The following is a 27,610-nucleotide window of genomic DNA, read 5'->3' on the forward strand; positions in this document are numbered from 1 at the left end:
CTTTTTTCTATTGTTTTCAGTACATGTCCTTTAAGGTAATGAGTACATCAGCACACTATTACTGATTGATACTGCCTAAGCCTTTTGGGGTTTTTTTTCAATAGAGCTTTAGGTAGGCAAAATGGTTATTGATAATTCCACAATAGCAAAACCAAGTGGATTCAGCTTGAGGGTACTACAGCCAGCTGTCTTACAGATAAGCTACCCTATAGTCTTAGCTGCTTTGGTAACTCATTTATACTATCCTTCACTATCAAAGACAGTTACTTCTAAGTTAAGTTATTACTGCTTATTTTACTTGTAGTATTGTAGAATGAAATACTTCCCAGTTATTAAAATAACTATACTTCCAACTACACCATTACTAAACAGCTTGAGCTTTTAATTACCAGTAAGATCAGAACACACTTAATACAGTTTTTAAACTTTAGTCTGTGAACTCTCTGAAGAATAGGCTAATTAGGCAAAGGAGGGAAAGTGAGTTGCATCCACTTCAGTTAGACTACATAGTAAATACTTGTTTATGTATCCACTAAGCAATACTCAACTTTCAGCTACATCTCTTACTTCATACATATGGCTTCCAGTTATCCCTTTCCTATCTTGGACATTAAATTTGTCAGATGCAGGTAGTCCTACCTGGAAGCAACATCTATCCACCTGCAGAACTGAAGCTTTTAGGAAAAAATGGGTCCAAAAGTGATAGTCTATTTTTTTTGTCTCACAAAGATAATTGCTTCATCTCCTTTCTTTTGTGGTCACCATCTTAAATATTTGCTTTCCTAGATACTTGGTCTGTTTTCTTCCCAGCAGTAAATAACCATGGTTGCAACCTGTTGAACCATAAGTTTGTGAAGAAAGTCTTCCTACTGTTTTTCAAAGTGCTTATTGCATTAGTGTTTGTTAAAAGCTTTACTTGCCTGCTTCTGCCCTTTCTCCTTCCTCCACACGTTCCGAATGGTTCCTTGCGAATGCTGCAACTACTCATTTCACACTTAACTCACTGTCGAGGTGGCATTTGGATGTTTTAGAGATCCAAGCTGGCTACAAAGATACCATAGACAATGACAGACTGTAATACACAGAGGTACCAAACCTTGAGGGGAACTGTATGTGTGAATAAGCAGTAAGAAAATTAAAAGAATGCAAGAGAAACTTCAGGTGAGTGTAAACTAAGTTGTTAAAAAAAAAAAAGAAAAAGAGGGCAAAACCCAAGGAGGGAGCAAAGGCTATTAAAAAGGGAGAGTGAGGAATATCAACGCAGGAAAATTCCACTGCGGGAAAAGACAATACATGAAATAATACATATGGAAAACATTTAACAGGTAAACAGCTCCTTATTGCTGCTCAAATGCACATGTACATCCTATAGCAGATTCTAGGCAGTACTCTCCATAAAGATACTTGGGGTCAGAGTTCAAAACTGTTGATGAAATGAAATAACCATTTACCTAAAAGCAGTGCTGCACTGAGTCCATGGCTGACATGCTAGAAGTATAACCTAAAAGTCCAGCTATCAGCTCTGCAAAGCTGGAAATTTGAAGACTTGCAGACTACTAATCACTACTTGAAGTCCAGTCAGATATATCAATTGTCAGTGACAACTAAGGTTTCACTGTCCCAATCCTTCTGCACCTTTGCAATAGTCATGGACAAACTATGCAGGCAAAACATGCATCAACACTGTTATCCCCTTACATCTCGCACTTGAACACTGGGAAACCTGCTCTGAACAGCCTGGTAATACATCCTACTAATACAGAAAGACAAAGCCCAACTACCATCCAGCATATACTGTACCACCCAGCTCTGAAAGGATGCTACCGAGGGAGAGAACTGAGGTACATTGATTTTTTGGATGAGATTAATTCAGGAAATTCAGTCAGGTCTGAAAGATAAACTTGCCTCTAAAGAGGATGGCCTAGTGCATAGAATCTATGACAGCAGATTGAACCTTCCCTACCTTTCTGAAGGTGATAACCTCTACTCTCTGCCCTACACTCATCAGGGAAGGAGCAGCCATCAATTCTTTAAAGACCATAGGGAAAAGTTGAAGACATGGTGAGAAGCACAGCAGAAGGAGAAAACTGTTGTTAACCGCCCCCCCCCCCCCCCCCCAACAAAACCCAGAACACCCTACCTGCAGGGATGCCACAGTTACTGGATAATCTCAGCTGGAGATACCACTAGCTACCCTAGGGCGTCAGGGAAAGAAGCATCGTGCCTCGGGTGGCAAATCTCTGCCACCTATGTTCCCCTTGTGAAGTCCCTCTCACTTAAAACTAGCAAAATCTCTCAATAGCTTGTTCAAGTCCTAAAAGCCACGTGCAAAGAACCGAGATGCCAGTTCCAAGCTCTGACCATACACAATACAGTGGACATAACTACGAACTACAAGCAGCATCTGGAACAAAAATCATGGAGAACAGCATTTCAGGACTCTGCAGTGAGTAACACAGATAGTCCTGGAACCAGAAGTGACAACTACAAGGATCAGTGCTGCCAAACCCTGTCTCACCTTGGCCAGGAGAAGAGTTACCAGGAGACATATAGCAGCTTTCTTGACCAAGTTACTAGAACCATGCATCCTGAAGACAAACCAGATCTGCATCACAAGCATTAGCAATCCCTGCTGGTATCCAAAACAATATGACCTCAATGTAAGTAAAAACCAACAAAATTTCAGTCCTGGAAGACGGCTCCAGCTGCAGCTCTTATTTCTATGTTTCTCATTCATCAGGTGGAAATAACATGGTTCATCCATTACTTTGCTCAAGACTTGGAGCAGGTAAACACCACAAAGATTGCACCTGATGCTCAGTGGACCTGGCTCGTAAGATACACCAATTCTGTGCACAAGCAGCCTTACCATCCACCACCCACCCCCATTTTCTTGTTGGTATCACAATGGAAATACTCATCATTACCTGCACGTGACAGTCATGACTGCACAGCTAGAAGGCTTGATGTGACTTCACTGCCCTCACCACCACCACACTGATGTGCAGATTGTCCTCCAGGGAAAAGCATAAGCTCTTACCTACCAGAGGACTCAAAAAGCTACCCAGGTTGGGAAGACAGGAGGATATTTTTGTCTGTTGACCAAGGAGAATGAAGAAAAGCACTGGGATAAAAACCTGTTAGAAGCAAGTGTCTCAGGCTTTTTACAGGGGTTGATCCTGAAACTCATTAGATGACAACCAGGAAAATACAGTTGATGATACTCTACATACATCGCAGAAGACATAAATCCAGCCAGCCACTTGATTTAGGACAAGTCAGACAAACCCTTACCTGAGCAGCAGGACAACAGCAGAGATGTCTCAGGATATTCGGTAAAGACTGCAAGAAATAGGACAGAAGACATGCTCTGGCACAGGGAAGCCTACACATTCCATATGAGGAATGTCCTTGTGCAACACCTCCAAATGAGCTTGAGTCTCTTACATTCAACGGGATTAAAACTGAGCTCTATAAAGGATTCAGTGGTCAGCTTGGGAAAATGCCCTTCACGTGTCACCTATCCAGACGCATCATCACACCCTGTTCTCATACAGTCAGGGATCTGAGCTAGGACCTTCTTTAAGACATTCAGTATTGTAGACAGACTACACAGCAGAACCCTGTTCTGGCAGAAGCAGGGCCCACTTCCAGAGCAAAAACATGACAGAGGCATCAAGTCCATTTCTCGCAGTGGTGAGATCAACACACCAGTGCTGTCACCCAAACCGGCAATCCTGTCACTTCAGCAGGGCGATCAGCTCTTACCTGAAAGAGCGTGCCAAACCAGTGTGACAGTTCACTTTAAGGAGGAAGCAAAGCAGCTTGCACTTCTCTTTCAGAAACATCTTCTGGAAGGTATAAAACAAAACAAAAAAAGCAGAAGAGAACATGAAGTGGCAGCTTACAAAAAAAGACAGAAAACAAGTGTATTAGAAACAGTTTTTTTGCTATAAAAAAGTCTTGATGAGCTTATCTAAGTTAGTGAAGACATGTCAGTATGGCTTATTAAAAAAAAAAAAAGAAACAAAACCACAAGTTCACTAACAGGTAAGTGTATCAACAAATAAACTGATTCTTTGCATTTTTCTCCACTACACATAGTACAAAACACTTTTATCCCATGACCTTCTTTACACTTCAATACCGATTATAAAATTCTGAAAGAAGCCACTGCACTAACAATTCACGTTAAATATTTTATTTCTTATGATTTACAAAAATGACATACAAAATTGACAGTCTTTCATACCAAAGTTAAATAAAGTAAGATGAAGCAATTAAAAGTAATCCATTTTGTGAATTCCTTCACAGAAAAAAAATCTATCATACGAACATTCAAAAGGATTTAAACTGTGACCCTGATATTCACATTCAAGGACAAAAATCTTCAAATAGTCAGTAATTTTTATAAGCACAATAGTACAAATAAATACAGCAGCACTATGCAAAAATATTCCTTACAGTCCCTATCAATGAATAATAATTGCAATAAGAACCTGTTTGCCACAATGCTGTTTAAAGTTCAAATATTGTCAATCAGCTAAATTTAATTGGCAGGTCACCAGGTGCAGCAGCTCTGCCAAACTATCACACAGGACCAAGTTAAAAAGTTTGTTACAACGCAGAACACCTGAAAGCCTAAGCCCTCATGCAAGCACGAGCAAAGAATAATAAACTTTCCTTTTCACAGGGCTAAGGCCCAGCATTACTGAATACAGCTTTTTTCTTTATGCATAATACAAAGATTTCCTGTGTATCTCCCAGGAAAAAGCTGGGGAAGCAAGCAGGGTTCCAGCGGTATCCATGGACAGTGGCATCACATTTATGCTCTTTATAAGACTACAGTCCTACAAAATAAGTCCACTGAAAGTTTGCTTTTATACATAGAATAAAGCATACCACCTACTATTTACGATTACCAATTCCATCAAATTCTGCTGCCCTTGTAAATGGATGTTGCTACTAAAGCTTATATGACACTACTACAGATATTTGGTATGAACATGACAATAAAAAACAGGTTAAGAAGCATAACAAGATTTTCTGTTTTCTACTTGGTCTTTGTTTCTAAAAATCCTGGTTAGTAGTCACTCTCAAAATCAGATGTTCAAGTTTCCTGCAGAAAACTTACTCAGAGTGAGTAAGAATGAAACTGAAAATGTTGTTCGCTTCAGTCTTTACTCTTGTTCAAATAGCATCAGATGCTTCTTTCCTACACAAAGATCCCAACACAAATTCCAAAATTCTTTTAAATCTGGAAGAGACAGAGCCTCGAGTACAAAACACATGTTCCAACACCTGGAGTGCAAGAGTAGCAGAACATAATCTTTTCTGCAGCCTCTACTGTAGCTGCCTAAGCAGGAACACGCAATCTGCTCGTCACCCCTTCATGCTGTACCAAGAAGATTCTTTCAGTCATAAGAACATGACCTACAAGGTTCAGAAGGCCTAAAGCCAGGATGATCTACGAATTAAGTATATATGTACAAATTTAATGCAATATTTTAAAGTATTATTATTGTTAATATTTTCTTTACATCTTGCAGCTATCGTGCATTAATTATGTCCTTCCATGTTACAGATACAAATTCCACTTACGATTTCAGAACTAAATAATAATTAGCAATTGCTATTTTAACTTGTTTGTTTAAATACCTCCTTCTCTTTTATAAGTTCTTCCTGCCATGGAAAACACTGACTGAAGTGAAAATGTTCACTTAAAACTGTTTTACAAGCAATTGTCATATGTAATACATTTTAATCGCTGAACAACGCAGAAAATATTTTGCGCACATAGAATTTACAAAAGCACTAAAAATAGAAGTCTGAGGATCATCTCAGAATGTGAGGCAAAGAACGCCCTTACAACCAAGCAGCACGAACATTAGTGGGTTTAGGTCTCTGTAATGCCCCACTGGCTGAATCAGACATGGGTTTTTCATTCCTCTGGCTCATTGTACTTGGTACAGTGGATGCTCTTGACGTGCCTCCTGTTAACACACACAGAAAAGAGTGAGAACGTGTTATATTAGTAGATTAGTCCTGCAACACTCATCGCTATAGTCTCCAGAAGAAACAACAAAATCGCAGTAAGTTGAATACAAACCCAAAAATGATCCGAGTTGTTTCTGAACAGTCAGGATAAAGTTCAAGCCTATGCTGCAGTGCTGTGGTTCTTTAACCCTACATGTATGGCTCTAAGGGAACACACGATCTACCTCCAAACATTACACCCAACTCCTAAGAGAAACAAGGCTACTTTAGATTTAGATTCTCTGAAGGAGAATTCGAACATTCTTTGGGATTTTTGTTTTGGGTGGGGTGGTTTTTTTTCTCCTTCTTTCAACAAAGAGCGCTGACAAGACGAGAAATATTTCTTTACAACAGGCATTTTTTTGACCTTGGAAAAAATTATTAACAAGACAACTGATTAGAAATTTAGGACAGTAAGTAAACAATGCAAACTGTAATCATACTTTCAGTATGATTAAAAAAATCACTAATGATTTCTGTGTGATAAATGATCAATCTAAGACAGACAGAGAATTTGCTATTCTTCGCAGTAAGTGCTTCACAATCCTGAATTATAAAAAGATAAACACACGCAAAGAAATGCAAGAATCTGCAACTTCAAAGTACTTACTTGAAGGACTAAGCTGGCTCAAAGCAGATTTTCCTCTTCTTACAGAAGGTGAAGAACTTAGATAACTCATCTGGCGCTGATAGTCCATCAGTTGTTCAGAACGCCTCATACCAGCTGTTGGTTTCACTGCTTCCAGTCTTTTCAGGAAAGCCTTAATATCAAAGAAAAATACAAGAAAGAGTAAGAATAAACAAGAAGCTACAAAACATTCACAGCTTTATTTTTATTTGAACTTCAAAAAAAGCCCCAAATTTTTAGCACTGCACAACACAAACTCCTCCACTGGTGACCAGCACAGGTTATTCTGCTCACATTCGAATCTTTTCTCAGTGTTGCGACACAGCTAGTAACTACCCCTTAGATGTCATCAATTCTATGTTGAGGATATCTTCAGTACTGCATAGTTCTCTGAAATTTATGATAACACATTTGTCTGATGATTGTTAAACGTTGTGGGAAAATAGGCTGCACTCTTCCAATCCTACCTTTGATTACTCCTCTCTTCTAAATTTCCAGTTGGTTTTGGGGGGGTTTGTTTTTCTTTTTGTTTTGTTTTTTTAAGCTCTGCTTTGCAAGCCTATTTAGACCATTTTATACTGCCCTACAGGATCCCCAGGGAGAATTACTGACCTCAATTCTGTGAAAGTAATGCCGAAAGGAAAGCACCAACACCCACAGGACACTATTTGTTTTATCCATAGTATAATTTTAAAAGATTGTTACAGACATAGTTTCCTCTCGTTGAAAGTAACCCTGGCAATCATGCAGCAAGTATTAAATCAGAACAGCTGCTTACACAGTATTTGTAAGAGAAGACAAGTTTCCCATTCTGCATTACTAATACTACTTGAAACAGCATCTATTGGTTTAAGAAATTTCCATACTCCAAAAACAGAGCCTGACGGCAGGACAAATTTGGAAGTACCTAACTACATACAACTTCCAATTAACAACTTCCTATTTTTAATATATTTCGCCTCCAGTGCTTGCCTCGCATAGATTTATACATTTCCTCCACTAACTAATCTCGATTCATTTGATGGCCTACAACCACCTGGCAATGACACAGCCATTGCTGGCCAGGGCTGTGGTATGCATCCTGTCAGTGACAGACAATGCAAACTGCGATTACACAAGTCTCCAAAGTACCAAAAATAAGTATGTTAATAAAGATTTATTGTCTAGGTGCGTAATTATATGGTAGGAGTCAAGAATCCGTACAGCCATTAAACTGCACTTTGTATGGAATTATCATTCTTCTCCACTCCCAATCAGGTACGGATTATTCTTCTTTTAGAAGAAATAAAAAAGTTTACAGAAAGTGACTTAGGAAATAGTACAGTATTCCCAGGATGTCAGTTGTCATTGTCTAGCTGTAACAGGAATCTACAAACTCTTGGTAGTTTATGCATAGGCACTGGAAACCTGCACAGAGTGCACAAGAGAGGAAGGACAAGTGATTTTGGCTCAGAAATAGTATGTCACAAGTGCTTGCATCAAGTGCCAGTCAGTTCATCGAGTGGAAATACCTAAGTAAGCAAAAGTCAAAGGAAGACTTCAGCTAGAAATAGCTCTTCACTAAAGCCTGCTGCAGAACATGAAATTGTAGACTTATTTCTAAATGTTACACCCACCATTTTACTCACAACTTCATCTGCATCTTCTCATACATCTACACACATGTAGACTTTCAGAGATCTCTTATTTACCTTCAATATTAAAAATGGAAGCTCTCAATACATTCAGTTCAACCACAAATGGATATCAGGTAGATTGTAGAAGTGACATCCCTGTGAAAGTCGATCATGTTTCGAGTCTACACTGCAACTGTAACAGCCCCATAGAATTTGCATACCTCAACACTGCAGTAATTTCAAGCTTGATTCTGAACATATATTTTTATATGCCTGCTTTGTTCTAGCTTAAATACAATTCTCTGCTTTTGCTTTTACGTTTGCCTTTTGACAAATATCAAGTCCCCATTTGCTAAAGAAGAAAAAACCCACACCTCTCTCCATACTGAAGTACTGCTTTTTGAGCAGGTTAACACTGGACTTGATACAGCCCTGAGCTACAGAAAGAACAGATACAGATTCTGCGGTGCACGAGTGTTCCATGAAAAGCACTTGTAGAGAATGAGAGAATCGCTCCCCTGGTTGCCTTGCCCTCTGCTGTGAACTGTACCAAGGGCATGTTAACTTACACGCTATTTGTGGTCATGAATTTTGCAGTTTGCAGAACAGCTTGCTGCATACAGAAATTAAACACCACAGTGAAATGGCAGTCCTGACCTACTAAATCTGTAACCCGGAACTAATCAGATTCTTATGTTTTTATTATCAAGCCTACAATCTTGAGGTCCTTAAACAGAAACAACCTTGTATAATGGCGCAAATACTTTGAACAAATGTTCTTTTTCAATTATACATATAAATCTACCAATTCTGTCATTATGTTTTCCTTTTGAGAGACGGACTGAAGAATACTGCCACTTTCCTTGTTCTCTTGCAGTGCTAAATCTCTGGAGCCTTAATCCTGCACCACTAAAGTAAACAGAAATTCCATCATTGATCTTAATGACGAAAAGAATCAGAGCACATAACACAATCCAGGTGTTCAGAACCAAATACATGTTCCCGATCAGATTTAAGGAATAATATAAAAAACAAGTAACAGACACCAATGGCAGGAACGTCATCAGTTGCTCTAAATTGCATTGTAGCTCCTCAGAGCTCTTGATTTGAGCTCAGTACATATATATCACATCATTGGCGAACTCCCTGCTTGGCAAAAGTCCCCCTAGGCTTCTATGTCTGCCATCTTCTTTTACTTTAATGCTGAGTTTACAAGAAAAGTAAAATAATAATATATAATAATAATAAAAAAAAAAATCACAGGATGATTAGCTTCTAGGAATAGAACAATCCTTCATAAATCTAGGCACCTGGTCATAGCTTAGCATCTGTGAAGACACTATAATATATAGTCAGTGAGAAAAGGAAGTGTCAGATTGCCTACAACAGGAGAACAAGGGAACGTGACACTGGATCAGAAGATTGCTGCTATACAGTGGGCCAAGATAAGTGCTGCTAATTCATTTTTTCGCATATCAGGAGAGCACTAAAGCTAGTTCTAGTGCTGTCAGAACAAGGAAAAAAAAATAATCGGTACACACTTTTCTGCAGCTATGTTGAAAGAGGAATAAAACCCCTATTGAAAACGCAGAAATGTGGCATTCCTAAACTGAGTTCAGAAAGAAGGCAAAAAACATTACTGTTTTACTTTGCTTTTTAAACGTATAGAGGCTTCAGTTTCACCTCCTTTCAATCCTAATCAGCTGACTAGCGTGCCTTGACAGCTGTTCAAATTTATTTATATTATGCCTCCTCTAGTGTCACTGATGTTAGTGACCACACTGTCCCCTTTGCAGAGTCCAGGTGGGGGAGGGGGAACTAGGTAACAGGGCATTCAAGGACAGCTTTCTGGTTTTATTAATACAAGTATCTGCGATTTTCTTCAATTGCCAGTTACATTAATTAGCTCTAACATGACAAACTCTAAATGAAGAACTTCTAAGAGTTTTTTGACAATCTACAGAAAAGTATTTTTAACCGAACAGCTATCAAGTTTACATGTAGCTGGCACCACCAAGGAAAGTAGGCTAAGAGTAAAAAAAATGTATCCCACAAAACTCAGCAGTGTGCAAAATAATCAGAACTTTCTTTGAACCTGCTGATTAGTTGGTCTTTATTATAATTGTTACAGCAGCATTCGGGATTCTCGAGTCTGGGTCAGGAATCAGCAGACCACAAAAAAAAAAAAAATCCAACCACAAAAGAACCTATAGCCTAAATACTATGAACACAGAACGGCATTGTATTTGCACTGTACTGCAGTATATTGCAGCAAGGTACATCTACATGCCAATCCCATGTCCTAATAGCTCCCCCTGATGAGAGGGCCGTGGAAACTTCTTTTTTGCACTGCACTTTGTAATCTCAGAAACCACCTTGTCTTTCGTCTTGGCATACAATGGCTTTAAACCACTAAGTGGAAATACCTTATAAACCCCTGTATGCTCGAGTTTCTAAGGAGCCACCAAGCCAACGCAAATACTTCTGAGCTCCTAAAGCCCAGAAGGCTACATTTTCTTCCACAACTGCATTCCCTACGGCTTTGTCCACCAGACTGAGACCAGTAAGGCCGAACAGCCTTGGTATTCTTTCTACAACCACATTAAGTATGCAGCATCCAAGACTGATGCTTTCAGACTTCAGGGGTGTTCCTTGGGGACAGGACAAAGGGAAGGCAGAGAAAAACCAGAATAAATCAAGAAAGTAAAGTACAAGGTGCCCAGGCACAACCCTCATAGACCAGTGCCCTTCCAAATCCTGTTTCTTTCCATGCTTAGAAGTTATCTCCCTGGTTGTGGCGTGACATGGATAGCAGGGCAGGTGCAGTGTGGCACAGGACTGAAGGCTGTGGCTCAAGATGAGGTGTATTCTTTGTACGCGGTGGCAGCCAGTCAGGGGAATGGCCAGAGGCATTATCTTTCCCTTACCCTCTTCTCCCAACCCAACTGCCACAGCACGTCAGCACCATTAAATCAAGCTGGGACAAACTAATATACATTGATTTATAGCACTACAGTATTTGCATTTCTAAAGGAGGTTAAGGTTTCCCAACAAGACAAAGGCAGCTCAGACTGCAAGAGAAGGGCAACAGTTTCGCTGAAGGATCTTTGTGCTGGTAGAGGCCACAATGACTAGGGCAAGTGGTGGGGAGAAGCATTAATGGCATCTGCAGCACCGATGACTTGGGGAACCAAGTAGGTGAAAAGAGAAAGACAGTCCTGGCAGAGAAACAAAGTGATTATTTTTTTATTATTTTTTGTGTGGGAGCTGGGACCAGAGCTGGATCTGTTGGGGCTTAGGGTACATTTTAGGGGAGCATGAGGCCAGAGAATGAACAACATGGGAGTGTTATACGCAGTGAGTAATAACAGTATGGGGTAGGAAGAATGCACAGGGATGCAAGGGAACACCAAATATCCACAGAAAAGAAGAACACTCTCATCCCCCTTGATCTAAGGTTTGAAAACTGCTGTCCCAGATCTGCTGAGATCTTCTAGTGAACTTCCAGTGTGAAATCAAAAAGTCACTTGTTCCCTAGAATTTGGCTGAACACAGCAGCTTAGCTCACCAAGGTAATCCAACAACTAAATCCTACTCAGAACTATTAAAAATTATGAAAAAAACCCAATACAGAAATTAATTACTCCTAAGTTTAGATGAAGTGACTGAAGAAAGGTGTTGTGGCGGCAAATCCGTATTTAAAGGTCTGCAAATATGTACCTGTATATACCAGTATAGATTTCTGCATGACACCATAAGCCATTAGAAGTTTACATTGCGTGTAGTGTCCTGTCTATGAAGTTGACTATCTTATTTATACTGGCAGAAATAATATGTCAATATAGACAGACACACATATATACAGACATGGGAAAAAAAGAAGCACCAGTCACATATCTCCCTTTCCACGGGAGAGGGGACTGGGTTGACAGTACCTTCAAACACAAGAGTAGAATGTTTTCCAGATCAGCAGCATCCTCTATTGGCAAGAGACAGACTCTGATCTTGCTAGTTCAGATAAGCAATCAAAAGCAGGTTCCACTTATGAAAGCACACAGTCAAAAGCAGCAAGTACAAAATTCTGACATTAATTTTAACAGCAATCTATTTTGGTAATTGTGCTTTTTCCACAAATTGCTAATCACTACCTTATAACTACTGTTCTTCAGAGCAATGAACCTTTTCATTCCATCACATCTCTTTCTAGCAGAGTCTGTGGGAGCAACATATATTCCCTGTACGTCCCTGTGCGCTCACAAAGCTAGAGAGCACCAGACCACTTAAGATTCCTTTCTGATTTCCTAATATTTGAAACACTTTTCATGCACCACCTCTGATGCCAAATGCCTGCACCAGAACTTTCTGATAACAGTAAATCTAGGCATTACTCAAAAAGTGCTCTAGCAGAACAAGTGAAAGTTTTCCCTAGACAATGTGTTAACCTCAGGGCAAGGAGTTACAAAAGCTGAATCCAACAAGGGAAAAATAATAATAAAAAAAATATCTCTGCATCAAGACTTTTAACCCCCTGCACAGACTACTACTGTAGATTTCTATTTTTGAATTATTTACAGAACTCTGCATCCTTCTCCAACAAACATTTCAAGGATGTATCAAGCAGCATATCCTGTATGTAGTACCTCAAGCCTTGTATAAGAAAAAAATCCTGTCAAGTAACAGAAGAAAGACTGATCAGGAAGTTCCATGGAATTCTAGCTCTTCAGTCCACAAAAGTGAAGAAAGCAGTTTCATAAAGCACATACTTTTAGCTATATAAAGCAGAAAAACTCATCAATGGGCAGGGTAGGGCAGCTTTTTCATTTACGGTCTCTGAGAAAAGCATGTCATACTTGTAATCCCAAAAGGTAATGCTAGAAAAATCAGTGTGTTACAATTGAGATGCACATACCCTTCAAACAGAATAAAAAAGTAAACAGAATTGCTTAAAAATTATAGCAATGGTAAATAAAATGTAAGAGCTGTACTGATGAATCACTCTCACACAAAGAAGGGCAGAACGTATCATCCTGAGTTTTGGGAAAAGAATAAACCAAATGTTTTTACAGTCTAAAAGAGCATCATGTCCTAACATTAAATTCTAAGGAATGACTCTGATATCAAACATGTCTGCTCATGTTGCTGATGATAAGAAGTATAAATGAGTAAGTAAGTGAAGGATATTATTTCTTGGACTACAAGCAACCACCATTAATTCCTAACATGTACTAAAACAGCAACATGTGAAGTGACTGTATGTGTTTAGGTTTGCTGAAGTTTTGATTCAGAAGTTAGAAACGCAAGACATTCTTGGGCAAAATTGCAATATATCATAAGACAAAAGGTTTGTGGCTTTGAGAAAATGGAAACATATTGTAAAATATCAGTAATCATCTACTGTTACATAGTACAGCGTATTACTAGCAGATTGTAAGCAACTGTGACACAGCACTTCCTTCCCATAGCCTAAGAATAAGTTTCATGTGGAAGAGCAAGTCCTGCTTTCAACCTTTTGAATAAACAGAGGAAAACACACACACCCCTTGCCCAACACATGAAGAAAGCCCTCCGACCAACCTAAACACATCGAAGCCTAAAAACATTTCCTCCCCAGACAATAAGAAGTATCACACATCTATAGCAAATATTTATGCCAAATTCTTTCAGCGTGTGATGTTCTTTTGGTCAACTTTAGTCTAGTAGAGCTGAGAATAAAGTTTCCTACTTTGAAAAGTTTCAACGATCTAGATGTCTGAAAGCTGGAAGAACTAAAACCTAACACATTTTCCTGAATAGGTCAATTAGATTTTCTCCAAGTTGAATCTGTATTTCAGCATCTATATAAAAGGAAATTGCAACCTACAGAGAAGAAAAGTCAATAAATTATTTCCACTATAAATTTTCCAAATATTTTCACTATATTTCATTTCCTTTTCAAACACACTAAAGAACAACTAGAAGATATGAAAGCGTCATTCTATTTATATATATATATATTACAATTAAATCACTACAAATATCTTCTTCAAATCAGTATTACTTTTTATATTAGACAACTCTGCCAATATCCTTATGAGTCTATTTGTTTTCCACTGAAGTTATTGTGATTGCCATTATATTCACATACTGTGACAAGCAGAGCACTGCAACTGCTGAGAGACGGAGAGCTATAGCGAGTCAAAAACCAAAATTGACATTCACGTTGTATCCTCTGTATTTCATATACAATGGGTTTGATGCCATCCTACTGATTGATTCATTTTTTGCAAGCCTGTTCTTAAGAGACTAGTAACCATGATGCATGAAGCAGGAGGAATAGTTAGACCGCTCTCCACAAAAAGTTACGAGCACGTTAATAATAATGGTTGCTGCTCTTAAACGGAACGATACTGAAGCAGAACAAACTCATAATAATAGCATATCCCCCCACCAAAAAAAAAAAAAAACCACCACCCCACATATGAACAGTTATGCAAACAGCATAGTAATGGCAATTCATTGCAGACCTACTGCAGTAAAGCACCAAGCGCTGCCTTCACAGTTTTGTACGTATTTAGCAGTAGTTCATCTGACAACAAATAGTTCTTCATTTACTGATCCAAATCAGTTCTCAAAACTTACCAGGTTTTCTCTTTCAATTCTTTGCTGCTCCTTTTGCCTGTTGAGGGCACTGTGGTACAATTTAGGAGGCGGTACAGATGGCCTCTTCAATGTAGCACTTTTTCTTGGCTTTGCAGACTGTCTGGACAGTTCTTTTAGCAACCTTTGGTTTTCCCGATCAATCTGTCTTACTTCTTCATTTGTGAAAGAATAATTTTTCCTCGTTACTTTAGATGGTTGATCGATGGTTAGTTTTTGTTCTTTTTTGTCCAACTGTAGGAAAGCTTTGAAATGGCAAAAATGAAGATACTTAGATTAAAAAAAAAACCCAAACCAAATACAAATCTTGCAGTCTGTTATCAGGGTTTATTTACAGATCTGAAAGAACAAGGTACATTTCACCTCCCCCAACTGAATTCCAGATTTATGCATTTCAGAATTTTTCAGGGATGCTCAGATGTCCTCAGTACATTGGTTTTACACAAGTTTCACCACAAAAATCAGGCCTAATTTTGGCCTTAGTTAAAACCCATCTGCTTCCTTCTCACTAGGAATTACCCTCCCGCCCATTTATGATTAGTAATCCAGAGGAGTTGAACAGATGCAGCAAACAACTGAGCGATACAAAAGAATCAGCAATATGCACACACCCTGCAAGCATTTGCATAAAATATATTCTGATTTTTAAGTAACAGATATGTCAGCCTTATGTGCGCGGTCATTTCTTCTGCACTGTCAGTTCTCCTGATCCCTGCTTCGACCGTGATCACCCCTGATCTCTACGCTTACCAGTATGCTTGTGCAACTTCTACACTAACACAATATGCTCAGGCTTCTGTCCTGAAATATTTTTACTGTAGTTACTATGGTACCAGCAATCAGTACAGGCAATTATATCTATCTATCTATATCTATGCCAACAGGGCTACCGTTATACAGCACTAAAACAACATTGAACGTAATCATCACCATGGTGGCATCATTTGTGGTACCAATATAAGCATCAGAGGAGTCTTCCAAGCAATAGGAAACACAACTTCAGGAAGCCAGGACTAGAAATAACTTAAGTAACCAAGTATTAAACCATAAATTAGTATTTAGATGTGTCAGATGTAAAGAGTTAAACTTCACTCCAAAGCTATCTAAAATACCTCTCTCTGCTGAGAAGCAGAGCAGAAACGATGTTTCAGACAGAAAACTGACACTTGGAAACGCATGACTCAGACACATAATGCATTTCCTGAAGTTATTTTGTTGATCCTTTGCTCCTGAAGCAATCCTACATCATATCGGTGCAGGAATTGCAAAGGGAAAAATGAAAATTAAATTAAATTGATAGAGAGAAATGAATGAGCACATATAAGAAAAGAAAAATTACTGGGGCCTTGGCAATTTAACAGTAAAAAAACCCAACAAGTTAAACCAGGATGTGAGGTTTCAAGACAAAAGAACAAAGAATGCACACTTATAAATATACAGCAAGGCAGATTTGCAGAATTACAAGATAATAACTTGAAAACTTCACTCTCCGCCAAATCTGGTTATGTTTATTATAGTTCCACTGGAGCTTTGCTATTGACCTACTTCTAAGCCTTTGCTTTCTAAAGCTCTGCAGTAGATCTTCTAGCAACTGTTTTAAAAGCTTTGCTGTCACGTTACCCCCAAATCCACTGCATTAACGACGGTACAGGGGTGGCAATACCAGGTTAGATCAAACAGATTTTTGGAGCTAAGACACAGGCAAGCAAGGCTTACTCAAGCCATTCCCCATGTTCCTCCTATATCACAGTGTCTCCAGAAGATACCCATCACTCTTACTCCTAAAAGCCCCACATAAGTAAAACAAGCACCCAAAGCAGAAAGGAAAGCAGGCATGCAGTAACATTTCTGCAGCAAACACTTTCACATCGGCGATTTTTAAACTAAGGATGTCCAAGGCATCCTTTAGTAGCTTAAAAACCTCAAGTAATGATGAGCATGTTCTTACTTCAAAACAAAATGAAATTAAATCTGTCTTGCAGTATCTCAACTGAGTTTATTCCAGAACCGATGCAAGAAAATATTGCTACTGTCGAAGAAATTTAGAAACAGCATCCAGAACTCAGAATCCCTCTGGAAATCAGTAAGCGTGCACCATCAGTATGCTAGCCAATATAGGCAAGAACTGCCCCTAGGCAGCTCTAACTGTGAGGCTGAGGCATCCACATTAGCAAATATTGTTTTAATTTGCCAAGAGGAGATGCAAATTATTTCAAAATCAAGACACAATGCAAACTAGTGCAGATCAAGTGTGCCAACCAACAGGTTAATAGAGTATAAATGTCTTTGAAAGCATTTTTACAATTCAGGAAATTATTCTCAAGGGAAAACATGTACAGCCATCAACACCATTTCAGGAGACAAACCTGGGATGAGACTCATCTGGATACACCTACAAGGTATGAGAAGAAATGTACAGACAATAACTAGAGCCACGCAATTCACACTGTAACATCAAGCTACAGCATTTTTCTTAGTAAAAAAATAATTAAATACGTCCTTATGGGAACATACAAAACCAGTACTGCAGAACACAGCTGGAAGAAAGTAATCTGAGCAGACATCTGAAGAAGATACTAGAAATCGTGTCCCTTAATTGATAATTGTATTATTACACAGCTATGAAAGGTAATTTCATCTTCTGCCTTACAACCATAGCATCTCACACGTTAAACAAGACCACACATCGTATCCAAGAGCAGAAATCAGGTAGTGGTAAAGAACAGTTGTTCAACTGAAGTCTTGACCTAGCTTTGTAGCACCAATGCTATTATGATGCTGTCCTGTACAAGATACATTTAAGCTTCTGAATAACCGTCAGTGAAAATTCCAAACAGCTCTTTTCTTTCTGTGAAAGATGTGAACCAGTCAAATTCCATTTAAAGCAACAGCATTCTGAATGAGGACATTTCTAATTAGAAATACAGGTTTCATGTCTTCACTGGTACATGATCATTTTAATTCTCTATAGGGTAGCTGGCTAGACTTCAGTGAGGAGTGTATACTCTTTTGATGCAGCTATGAACTATAACCAGTAAACACAGATTAAAAATGCTTAGAGATAAATAAGCATCAAGGTCATTACTTATGTTTTGACTTGCTCATTTTTCTGGAAAACCTCTGTTAACTGTGATAAAAAAATAAAACCAGAGTAGTGACATGGAACAAACACCTTTCCCTTTCCCCGCAATGCTGGTCAGTAAATGCTTTCAAAAATAAGGATTCAAGGAAGCCTGCAGCGATTGCCACCCGCAGGGCTCAACAAGCCCTGTGTTAATTTGTCACTCAGATCTCCTCAGGGGCAGTGGTATGCAACTTCTGTAACATTAAACACCACTGGTATTTTACTAACAGCTCTTAAAACAATGTGGATACGTTATCTATGTACATTCCCATGCATTGCTCTACTGGATGCTGCTACTTACGTGAGTAAGGCATGAGAAAATTTTACTAACTTCACTCTTACCTTCCAGCTTCTTCAGTCACACACTCCCCAACATACACACTTTTCTTCCTTCATTCACCTCTCCTTTCTTCCTCCTTTCCTTAGCCTCTGCTAATGTTTTTCCTTTCAATATATTTTCCTTCTGCAGTGTCTCACCCACACCTTTTATCAGCTCACCACAAAGACAGTTTTCCCCACTTGCAGCAGGCAGAACAGAGACATCAAGACATCAGCCCACTCTCTTCGGTCTGCTGTTCATTCTTAGCCTGGTATTTATTATTTATACTTGGTGTAGAAACTGACTACTATTGCAGACAGCTTTCTGTTAACCTTGAGTTTAAGGGCTCCCTAACAGCGATAACAAATTCATCACAACTCAAAAGAAACGTATTAATAAAGTGAAAGGATTGTTAAGGTCACGATGAATGTTCTGCTGTGAAGTTATTCAGCAAAGCTGGAGCAGAAGACTGCCAAAAACCAGTAACTAATCTCTTGATACATTGTTGAATTACAGAAGACTCACTGATTTTGCACCAAAAGTTCAGACCCAATACAACATAGGCAGCAGCAAATTTTCTTCAAGGGCACGGGGTGAAAAGATCAATCTAAAACTCTCTTGTTCCTCACTAGTTTCTTCAGTTCCTCAACTTATCTTTTTATAGTTAGCCTTCTGTACAACCTAAGGAAGAACCATATTTGAAATTTCACAAGTAGCTCTTCGCAGCAACAGTGCTGCAATACACCAAGGCACGGGATCAGATAACACATTAAAAAGTAGTTGGTTTGTTGTTGAGTCACTACTCTGCAGGTATTTCAAAACCATGTAGATGTGGCACTTAGGGACATCATTTAGTGGTGGACTTGGCAGTGCTGGGTTAATGGTTGGACTCTATCTTCAAGGTCTTTTCTAACCTAAATGATTCTATGTTAAGTTAATAAATTAAAGTTGTGTTTTATTTAGTTAAGAATATGTTAAGGAAGAATTTAAGCTGCAAACACCACTTCAAAACAAACGACAACTGACTGAAACCTATCTATAGGTAACCTTTTCTAAACCACAGCAAATGCAACATTGATCTCCTTAGGAACTGAGCAACAGTAGAGTTTGAAGTTTAGGAGGAAAAAAAAAAACCAAAACAACAAGCAACAGAATGCATACTGTGTCAGCTGCTGAAAGAGGATCACTAGTACTACAGGGTAAGTGCTTGTTCCCCCAAAAAACCAAGCAGAAGGCAGGGGACATCCATGAAATCACTACACCTCAAACAATGGTCAAACTGCAGCAGCAATCTAATGAAGCAGTGAGCAAAAGGTTCTGCCGGTCTTCCTGAAGCAGAGGTGAAACTATTTCCACAGTCCAGAATAAGGCTTCTGACCCCAGAACTCCAAATCTGTAGTAATAGCTTCCACTAGTTCCAAAGTTACCAGGCTAAAAATCTGTCCAACCTGCACTCTGCAAAGTACTACTTATACAGCATCATATTCCTATTCTCTGCACACTTACTCCAACAGAAGATTAGGTAACCCACAGCAGGTATGTGTGCCCAGTACGCCTTGAATGCATTTCTAACGTTAACTGGCAACAACCTTGTTTTCTTGACAAAGGCTGTAGGTGTGTCTAAGCAAGGTCAGCATATGCCTACAAAATCACAGAGAATTCACCACCAACAAACAAAAAGGAATCAAGACCCCATGTAAAAAGGTAAATACATTTATTCTAAATGCTATTAAGTATTTCAGGTACAGTTAGCATTGTATAACTCAAATAACCGAGTTTCAGAGTTATTTCAACGGTTTATGCAGCAATGCACCCACGCTGCTCTTTAATCACAATGCATGCTTAAATGGTTTATTAGACTTTTTGCAGTAGCCAATGACAACATGGGGTAACACTAAAGTTTAAGGTCATAATTTAAGGTTCCAAAGAGTTTGTAAGTCTTGGAACAGTTAAAAGTTATTTACATGTAGCTTCATATTCTATCAGTGCATAATAATTCAAATAAATCCCTACTTACCACTTCACTGTCAGCCAGACTATAAATCAGTAATTTGAGGGAGGGGGATAACCAAGCACCAGCATTTGCATAAAGACTTGCACAGTGTGCAGTCTCCTTCTCATTTATTAGTAAACAGGAAAAGAAAATTCGCTGGTATTCACAGGATTTCTATGAAAGCTGGTTTCCATGGAGAGACACCTGACTTTCTTTTAAGCAATAAGCAAGCTGTTTATTGCTTTCAATTTGCAAGCATTGAAATGACCTTGCAGAGTGAGAAAGGCCAAATCTTATATAAAATACATGATAATTAGCAAGTCAAATGCATTAAGACAGCAGTCCTAACAGCATTAACGCTAAAATTAAAATAATGCCAGTTAAATCCTAGCAGAGGAAAATGCATTCAAAGTGCTTCAGTGCTTACACTTTTGAATTTGCCTGTTGTTTTGTTTTATACTGCTCCACTACCACATCTGTAACACATCTGAAAAAACGTAAGAGGATTAAGTCACAGTTTTTCATCAATGTCTAATAGTTGCAAGCTAAAACTATTTCTATGTAATACCTCTAAACAAATATTTCCTCAAATATCCATTATTTCATGTCACAGAATTCTTTAAAAAGGATTTTAGAGAATTCATAATTTTTTTAAGAAGAATGTGCTTTTCAAGTATAAATTTTCCCTTTTTAAATATGCTTAAATAGAGCTGCTCGTTATTTCCTGATGTCCTGAGAAAGATAACAGATACCTTACAGATGCAGAACTAATTTTTCTTCCCCAAAATTACACTTTTTGTTATGGGTGTTGGGAAAGTCTGATTCTTTTTACGAAGATTTTTTCAATCTGTTTTCGAGTTCTAAATATAAGAATAAGCCTGTAATTGCTCTTCTACCTCAACATGAGTTACTAGACTTGTGAAAACGATGCAAATGTATACATATATACACACACAATTAGTTCAAAACGTTGAACATACAAACTAAAAAACTCAGTGAAAAAACTATACATTTAGTTCAACTGTAGAGGTTGGGTGTTATGTACGTAACATAAGAATTTGCTTTAATTTCAGATACTGTTTAACAGTTACTCCACAAATATACTAGTTCAGCATGAATGAGCACACAGATAACCCTAAGAGGGGAAAATTCCAGTTATAAAAAGCTTATTCTATTTCCTGAGTGACAAATTATAGCAAAAAAAAAAGTTACAGAATTGCTACATGTTCTGCTGAAGCTATTTAGTTTTCTACAATAGCTTTTATTCAGAAACACAGAGCTTTTATTTTCATAATAATTGTATTTATGTCACAGTGCTTTTCACGAAGTGAGCTCTTGACTATTTTACAACAGAAAAGTCAAAGGCATGGAAGAGGCAGAGAGATTTATCAGAAAGTATATAGGTCAGTGAGAGATTCAAGGATAGCATTCAGGTCTTCAGTCCACGGCCCACTGTCCTACTTAACCCATCACACCACCTCCTCAAGTTAATAATAGCTAACACCATGGATTTACAGACTAATTCTCACAGAGACTTCTGCAAAATAAGCAGGTATCAACCCCATTTTACAGAAAAGAAAACATGAAGTGCTAAGTTCTTTAGCACTATTGATACCCAACATAAACCCAGATACATGGATACACAGCATTTTTAGCTTACAACTCTGTATTCTGAACTACAGAAATAAAGCGACTTGTCTGAAGACAGAGAGCAAGTCTATAGCACGAGATGGAAATGGACGAGTTCTTAGTTCACTTGTACACTTAACCCATCTCTCTATCTACGTAACCTCAATTCCTCAAAATTACATGGGACATTGCATCAAGACATAAGACCAAACAAAACAGCATCAGAAGATTTTCCAGTCTTTTTATTCCCACCTTTCTAACATGGGAGCTTCATGAAAGTACTTCCAAAACCATTTTTTTTTCCCAATTTCCTTGCATTGGCATATTTAGTTCTCTTTTTGTGTTCAGATTACTTAAGTGTACAGCAAAGGAGATAACTCTGACATTTATTATTATAGCTTTTGAAATTGCTCTGAGTTATTATTTTAATTTTCTGAAAGTTCTTTAAGGTTTATAGCAGAGACAGCATTGACTCACAAAAGAATTACATACAAAAATTACATAACATCATGAAATAGCTGAAGAACTGTATTACCACCTGAAAAATTATAATCACACTTTTTTTTTTCCCCATGCAGGTGGCAAAAAGAGAGAAGTAAAGAGTACGGAAAGATCTGTACAATAGGAACCCTATCAATGTTAAGTAACTGAAATTGTGAGTACCTTCTTGGCCACGCTGATAAGATATTGAATTCCTAAGCAGTGTGGCTGTTTGATTCCAGTGCTACAATAGTCCTTAGACAACATAATGACAACAGCTACATGACATCAGTCTTCTCATTGTATTGAAGTTATGCAAGCCTCCTAAACATTAACTTCTATGTCTGTAGAAAAGAGGATTCAAGTGACTTATATTTAGCATTGATAAAAATTTTAAATAAGCACGCCACCTAAACAGCAAGTGATTTTCATAAACAGAAGTAAAAACCACTAGCAAGAACAATTAAACTTCAGCGGTTCACAGCTACCAAAAAAGTATTGCAGATAAACCCAAGAACTTTTATGCACAATGCAGGATTAATAGCTACTCACCAAGTCCAGTAACTTTAGCAACACGGTCCAGGTGGACCTAGATTATAACATGATTCAAGCTGGCTTTAGTACCGCAGGCTCTGCAGCTTCAGGGCTTCAGTACACTGAGTGGGGCAGGCTCTGCTCCTCAAGGAGGATGCTGCAGAGAGCTGCTCCCTGAACAGAGCATCAGACACTGCACTGGAGCGATTTGGAAACAAGCAACAGAAACTGACCCAAAAAGTTGAGTTTAGCGATCTACCCTGCACCATTCTCTGCTTTCACATGGAAAGCAGAAACATATGCCTGCAGTTTCTACTGATGCCGTTCCCACTGCAAACTGTGGGCTCCTTACATCTGAAACACCGTGAGTGTGCACCCCATACCTTAATATGGTAGCTCACAGATACATCAGCTCCACAACTTCTTCACTGCATGTGTTTATCTGTCTTCCTTCATGCTGCATCTGCTCTCAAGTCTGCTCTATTGTTCACACACTCCTCCCACATCAGCACGTGCACAAAGCCATGCCAACTCAGCCATACAACCTGCAAGTGCTGAAAACCACATGGTTTTTTATACTTCATCCTTCCCTTTGAACCAGGGTTTGACTCCTGTCTAATAAATGCCAATGTAAGGACCATATTCACATGCTTTGACTTTGGCAACATGCAGAACATGCTTCTCCCCAGTTTTCAAGCATAATCCTCACGTCACCCCCAGCTACAGTTACCAAGTAGATTTCTGCCACTTAGACTAAAAGTAGTTCAATTATTTTCCATAGGGCAACCGGAGACTGCACAGCAAGTTGCAGCACCTGGTACATAAAATGACAACTTCCTGATGTAGTAACCAAGTCACTTATCTTTATGGATCTCTTGTTCAGAGTTCTAGCCACTAAAGAATATTCTAAACCCAGTGATAATGCTGCACAGCAATACCCATTCAAAGTGCAATATACAGAGCATGGAGACTATTGAGTTTGCCAACTAATTGTTATTTGTGAGTTTAAGTTATTCAGAACAGCATAATTTACAATTTGGCTTCTATCAAGAACAAGCATAGCTTTAGGAGATATAAGGGCATGATAAATTTTTTAATCTAAATATTATTGTTTTAAATGCTTATAAAAAATGAGTAGTTTGCCATATGAGCACAAATATATATCACACACAAGAGCATATAATATAAAGGAAAACTTATTTCAACTCTTTTTTCATTTAACTGCAACATTTTTTCTAAATGCGTAAAATAGGCCCAGCTATATTACAAGCATATTTGACAAAAATCTCAAATGGAATGCTTCATCAGTATAGATTACTGGTAGATTATTATACTTCAAAACCAAATCTGAGACATTCTGATGATCATTTAAATACAGCTTCATGCACTCAGGCCTGGGTTTATACTGTTCTCGCTTGACAGTGTTCATGCCTATGCAGTTCCAATGAACATTCAATGCAGGCTGGGGATGGAGTGGGGTTTGTTTTTATTTTACACGAGTATGGAAAAACTGGAAGCAATAACTCAGAATATGATTAGCTCCTATTTTCCCAGACTAGTTAGTTACTTTCCACCGTTAATAATCCCTCCTCGTTTAAACCTCAAAATACTCAAAGTAATTAAGCTATGCTGTGCTTGCAAATTTAGAGAGGCACTTGGGAGTAATACACATGTAAATCAGGAACATTAGCTGTCAGACGATATGAATTCTACTTCTCATTACTCAATCTTTACTATTGTTATTTAGAATTGGTTTTCAGTTTGGGGAAAAAATTCTACCACCACCACCTGCCCCCAAACAGAGATTCATCTCTGAGTATACGTACTCTGAGCTCTAATGCCCATTTGTTTTGGGGATGAGATTAATCCTTCCATAATCACCAGTTATTAAATAGCTTCTTGCTATCAGAGCACAAATAAAGATGTAGGACACCATAATTTCAATTGCCTAGCAACAACTCTTCTAACATCATGATTTGACAAGTGGTTGGAGCCTTTTCTAGTATGAAAGAGTTGCTGGAGCACAAGAAGTGTCAGAGATGAGAATCAGCTCTATCTTTCTTGATGGCTAGCTCTGCTTTTCTTACCATCAGAAAAATTTCCATATAAGCAAAATCCTCATTTCTACTCATAGGAAAGCTAAATGATGCACACAATATATTTTGAATTCTTACTCACTAGAGGCTTAGCCTGGCAAGGTGCAAAGAGAAGACAGTCAACACACAGTTTTATTCATGCCAGACCTACCACAACACAGCAAACTTGGGTTGAAAAGTACCAGACAAAGTGTAAGAGGCTTTCCTCACCTGAGGTCAGCAGATTTCTTGAGCCAAGTCTCTTTTATACTATAGATTTTACTACTGAAAACTGGGCCATGAAAACAAGTGCAAAAGCACTGTGTAGACCTTAAAATACGCCCTTGAGATCATCCAATGCATTCTCACCCCATACAATTAAGGTTTGCAATGAATGCAGTGAAAGAGATTCCAAGTTCACTCTCTTAGACTTCATTATTAAGATTTAAATCTATTTAAGAAAAAAACACTTAAGTTTTAGTAAAGATTATCTGTTATTTTTCTCTTTAAAATACCTTTACTCCACTTTATGGTATTTTAGAAGGCAGACACTCCAGAAAAAGAATTTCAAATAATTCTGTTTCATTATCAAAAAGGTACCAGAAGTTTAAATATATGAATACTATTTATCATACAATGTAGTTTTGGATTGCCTTTCAATTTGGAAGGTTGATAACTCAGCACTTTATCAGAAAGGTTGGTGTTTGAATTTAGATTGTAAGTTGTGGTATAGTCCAATAAACTCTCATTTCTCAAAACACACTTGCAGTTTTATCATTCAGTTTGTTAATACAACAAATCTTTTTTAGAGATTCACCCCATCTGTATATCTTAATTCTAGGTATACGCATACCAACACATGCTGCTTCTTTCCATGGCAGAATGAGTACTATCTACATAAATAAGAATTCAAAGAATTTGATCAATGCAGCTTCATCACAAACCAGTTTTAGGAATAGACGTGGCACATTAAAACCTCATTCTCTTCTATTAGAACTCAATTGTTCCCAATAATGTACAGATGTCATACTTTGCAAAAAAAAATAATTTAGAAGTCACCTTTCAAAAGCTGATTCAGGTCCATGGCATCATGCAAGACTTTTCGACTATATCTGCGATCAAACTCGGAATCTAATGAAAAAAATACAGATATAAGAATGGATTTCCCAGCCCCATAGGTTTTACAAATTCTGTGTTGTACTTAAATTCTTGAAAATTACCATATAATTCTTGGTTCACATTTTCCTGCCTCTTTATTTTTAGTTTCTTATCATTTGAAGCTGCAAGTTCAAAAGACTGGATAGGACTGATGTCTGGAGTTGACAGAGGTGTTACATCAGTCACTGTGTCTTCAGACTCCTCCAAGTAGTCACCAAGCTTTGGTTTTCCTTCTGCTAATTTCATTGCTGACTTGAATTTTTGCTTTGGAGACAGAAGAGCATTTCTACAAGCATTTCTCTTTGAGGAAGAATGAGATGAATCTGATAAACAGCTGTCGGAATCTGTATCAGAACAATCTGTATCTGAGCTTGAGGATGAGGATGAGGAGGAGGAGGAGGAGGAAGAAGAGGAAGAGGAGCTGGTATTAGTATATTTTTTGCTAGCCTTCTTTAAGTTGTTTGACTGCTTAGCTGACTTTGGTCTAATCTTCTGGGTTTTGCCGTCATCACTACTATCTTCTTCATCTGTATAGTAATCTTCTTCACCTTCTTTAACTATTTTGGGGATACCAGCAGGAATAGTCTCCTGTGTTCCTCTACTTGCTACAGATGTCACTTGAAATGTATCTGCATTCTCCGCAACTGTAGAAACTGGTAAAGATGAAGCATCTCCAGGATGATCTGTGCTATTTTCTAGGGACTGATCCTTTCGCAAATCTTCCCGCCTTTCTTCACTTTCCTCCTCACAACACTTCGCATCCTTTAAACTAGAAACCAAATCAGAGCCCGCAAGAGCTGCCTTTGTACTTCCTTTCTCTATGCATTCACCATTTTCTTCAGCTTTCTTTTTCTCTTCCTCAAAATCACTGTCAAAGAAAGCATGATCCACTTCACCATCTGATATATCTTCAAAGCAGTCCATAGTGAAATAGGAAGAGCCACCTGCAACCATCACAAAAGGTTTCCGAAGGTTAGCATAAGAACAGATCCAACTACACTTTCAGTATATCAGTTTTGTTCTTTACTCTTCTAGCTCTAGTAATTTACAGTTCTGAAATTAACGTTAAGTTGGTAGGGACTCTATAGTGAGTTCTATAGAGAAATTTAGTGCCACCTTATCACACACAGCTTACATGTTAGACTGAAACGCTTTCCTTTAAGGCAACAAAAGCCATCATGATTTCAAAACTTTTACTCCTAAGGAAATTAGTCAAACACTGTTAGCAGCTAAGGAGTCTTAAATATTATAAATGAGCAACTGAAGTGTTTTCTTGTGTCCCTTTAAGCTAGAGCCACTAGTGAGCTATCATTAGTTTGGGTTTTATATTTAAAACCTTGTTTGTGTGTGGTGGTCATTGTCTTGGCTGACGCAACCATTCT

The 27,610-nt window shown here is 38.2% G+C and overlaps 1 protein-coding gene across 4 annotated transcripts in view; it reads right to left on the reverse strand.

Annotated features, from left to right (window-relative positions):
* Positions 1-5,131: 5,131 nt before the first annotated feature.
* CFAP97 (cilia and flagella associated protein 97) overlaps positions 5,132-27,610 on the reverse strand; it is a 33,792-nt gene continuing 11,313 nt past the window's right edge. For all 4 annotated transcript variants that reach the window (XM_040607158.1, XM_040607244.1, XM_040607320.1 and 1 more), the window contains exons 2-6: positions 26,291-27,172; positions 26,130-26,201; positions 14,899-15,161; positions 6,647-6,797; positions 5,132-5,993 (exon numbers count right to left, since the gene is read on the reverse strand). In XM_040607158.1, the coding sequence (XP_040463092.1) occupies positions 5,866-5,993; positions 6,647-6,797; positions 14,899-15,161; positions 26,130-26,201; positions 26,291-27,152 (1,476 nt within the window). In that variant the 5' untranslated portion in view covers positions 27,153-27,172 and the 3' untranslated portion in view covers positions 5,132-5,865. The remainder of the gene's footprint in view (positions 5,994-6,646; positions 6,798-14,898; positions 15,162-26,129; positions 26,202-26,290; positions 27,173-27,610) is intronic.

Source organism: Falco naumanni, chromosome 1 (genome assembly GCF_017639655.2).
Source record: "Falco naumanni isolate bFalNau1 chromosome 1, bFalNau1.pat, whole genome shotgun sequence".
NCBI classification, from domain to species: Eukaryota; Metazoa; Chordata; class Aves; order Falconiformes; family Falconidae; genus Falco; species Falco naumanni.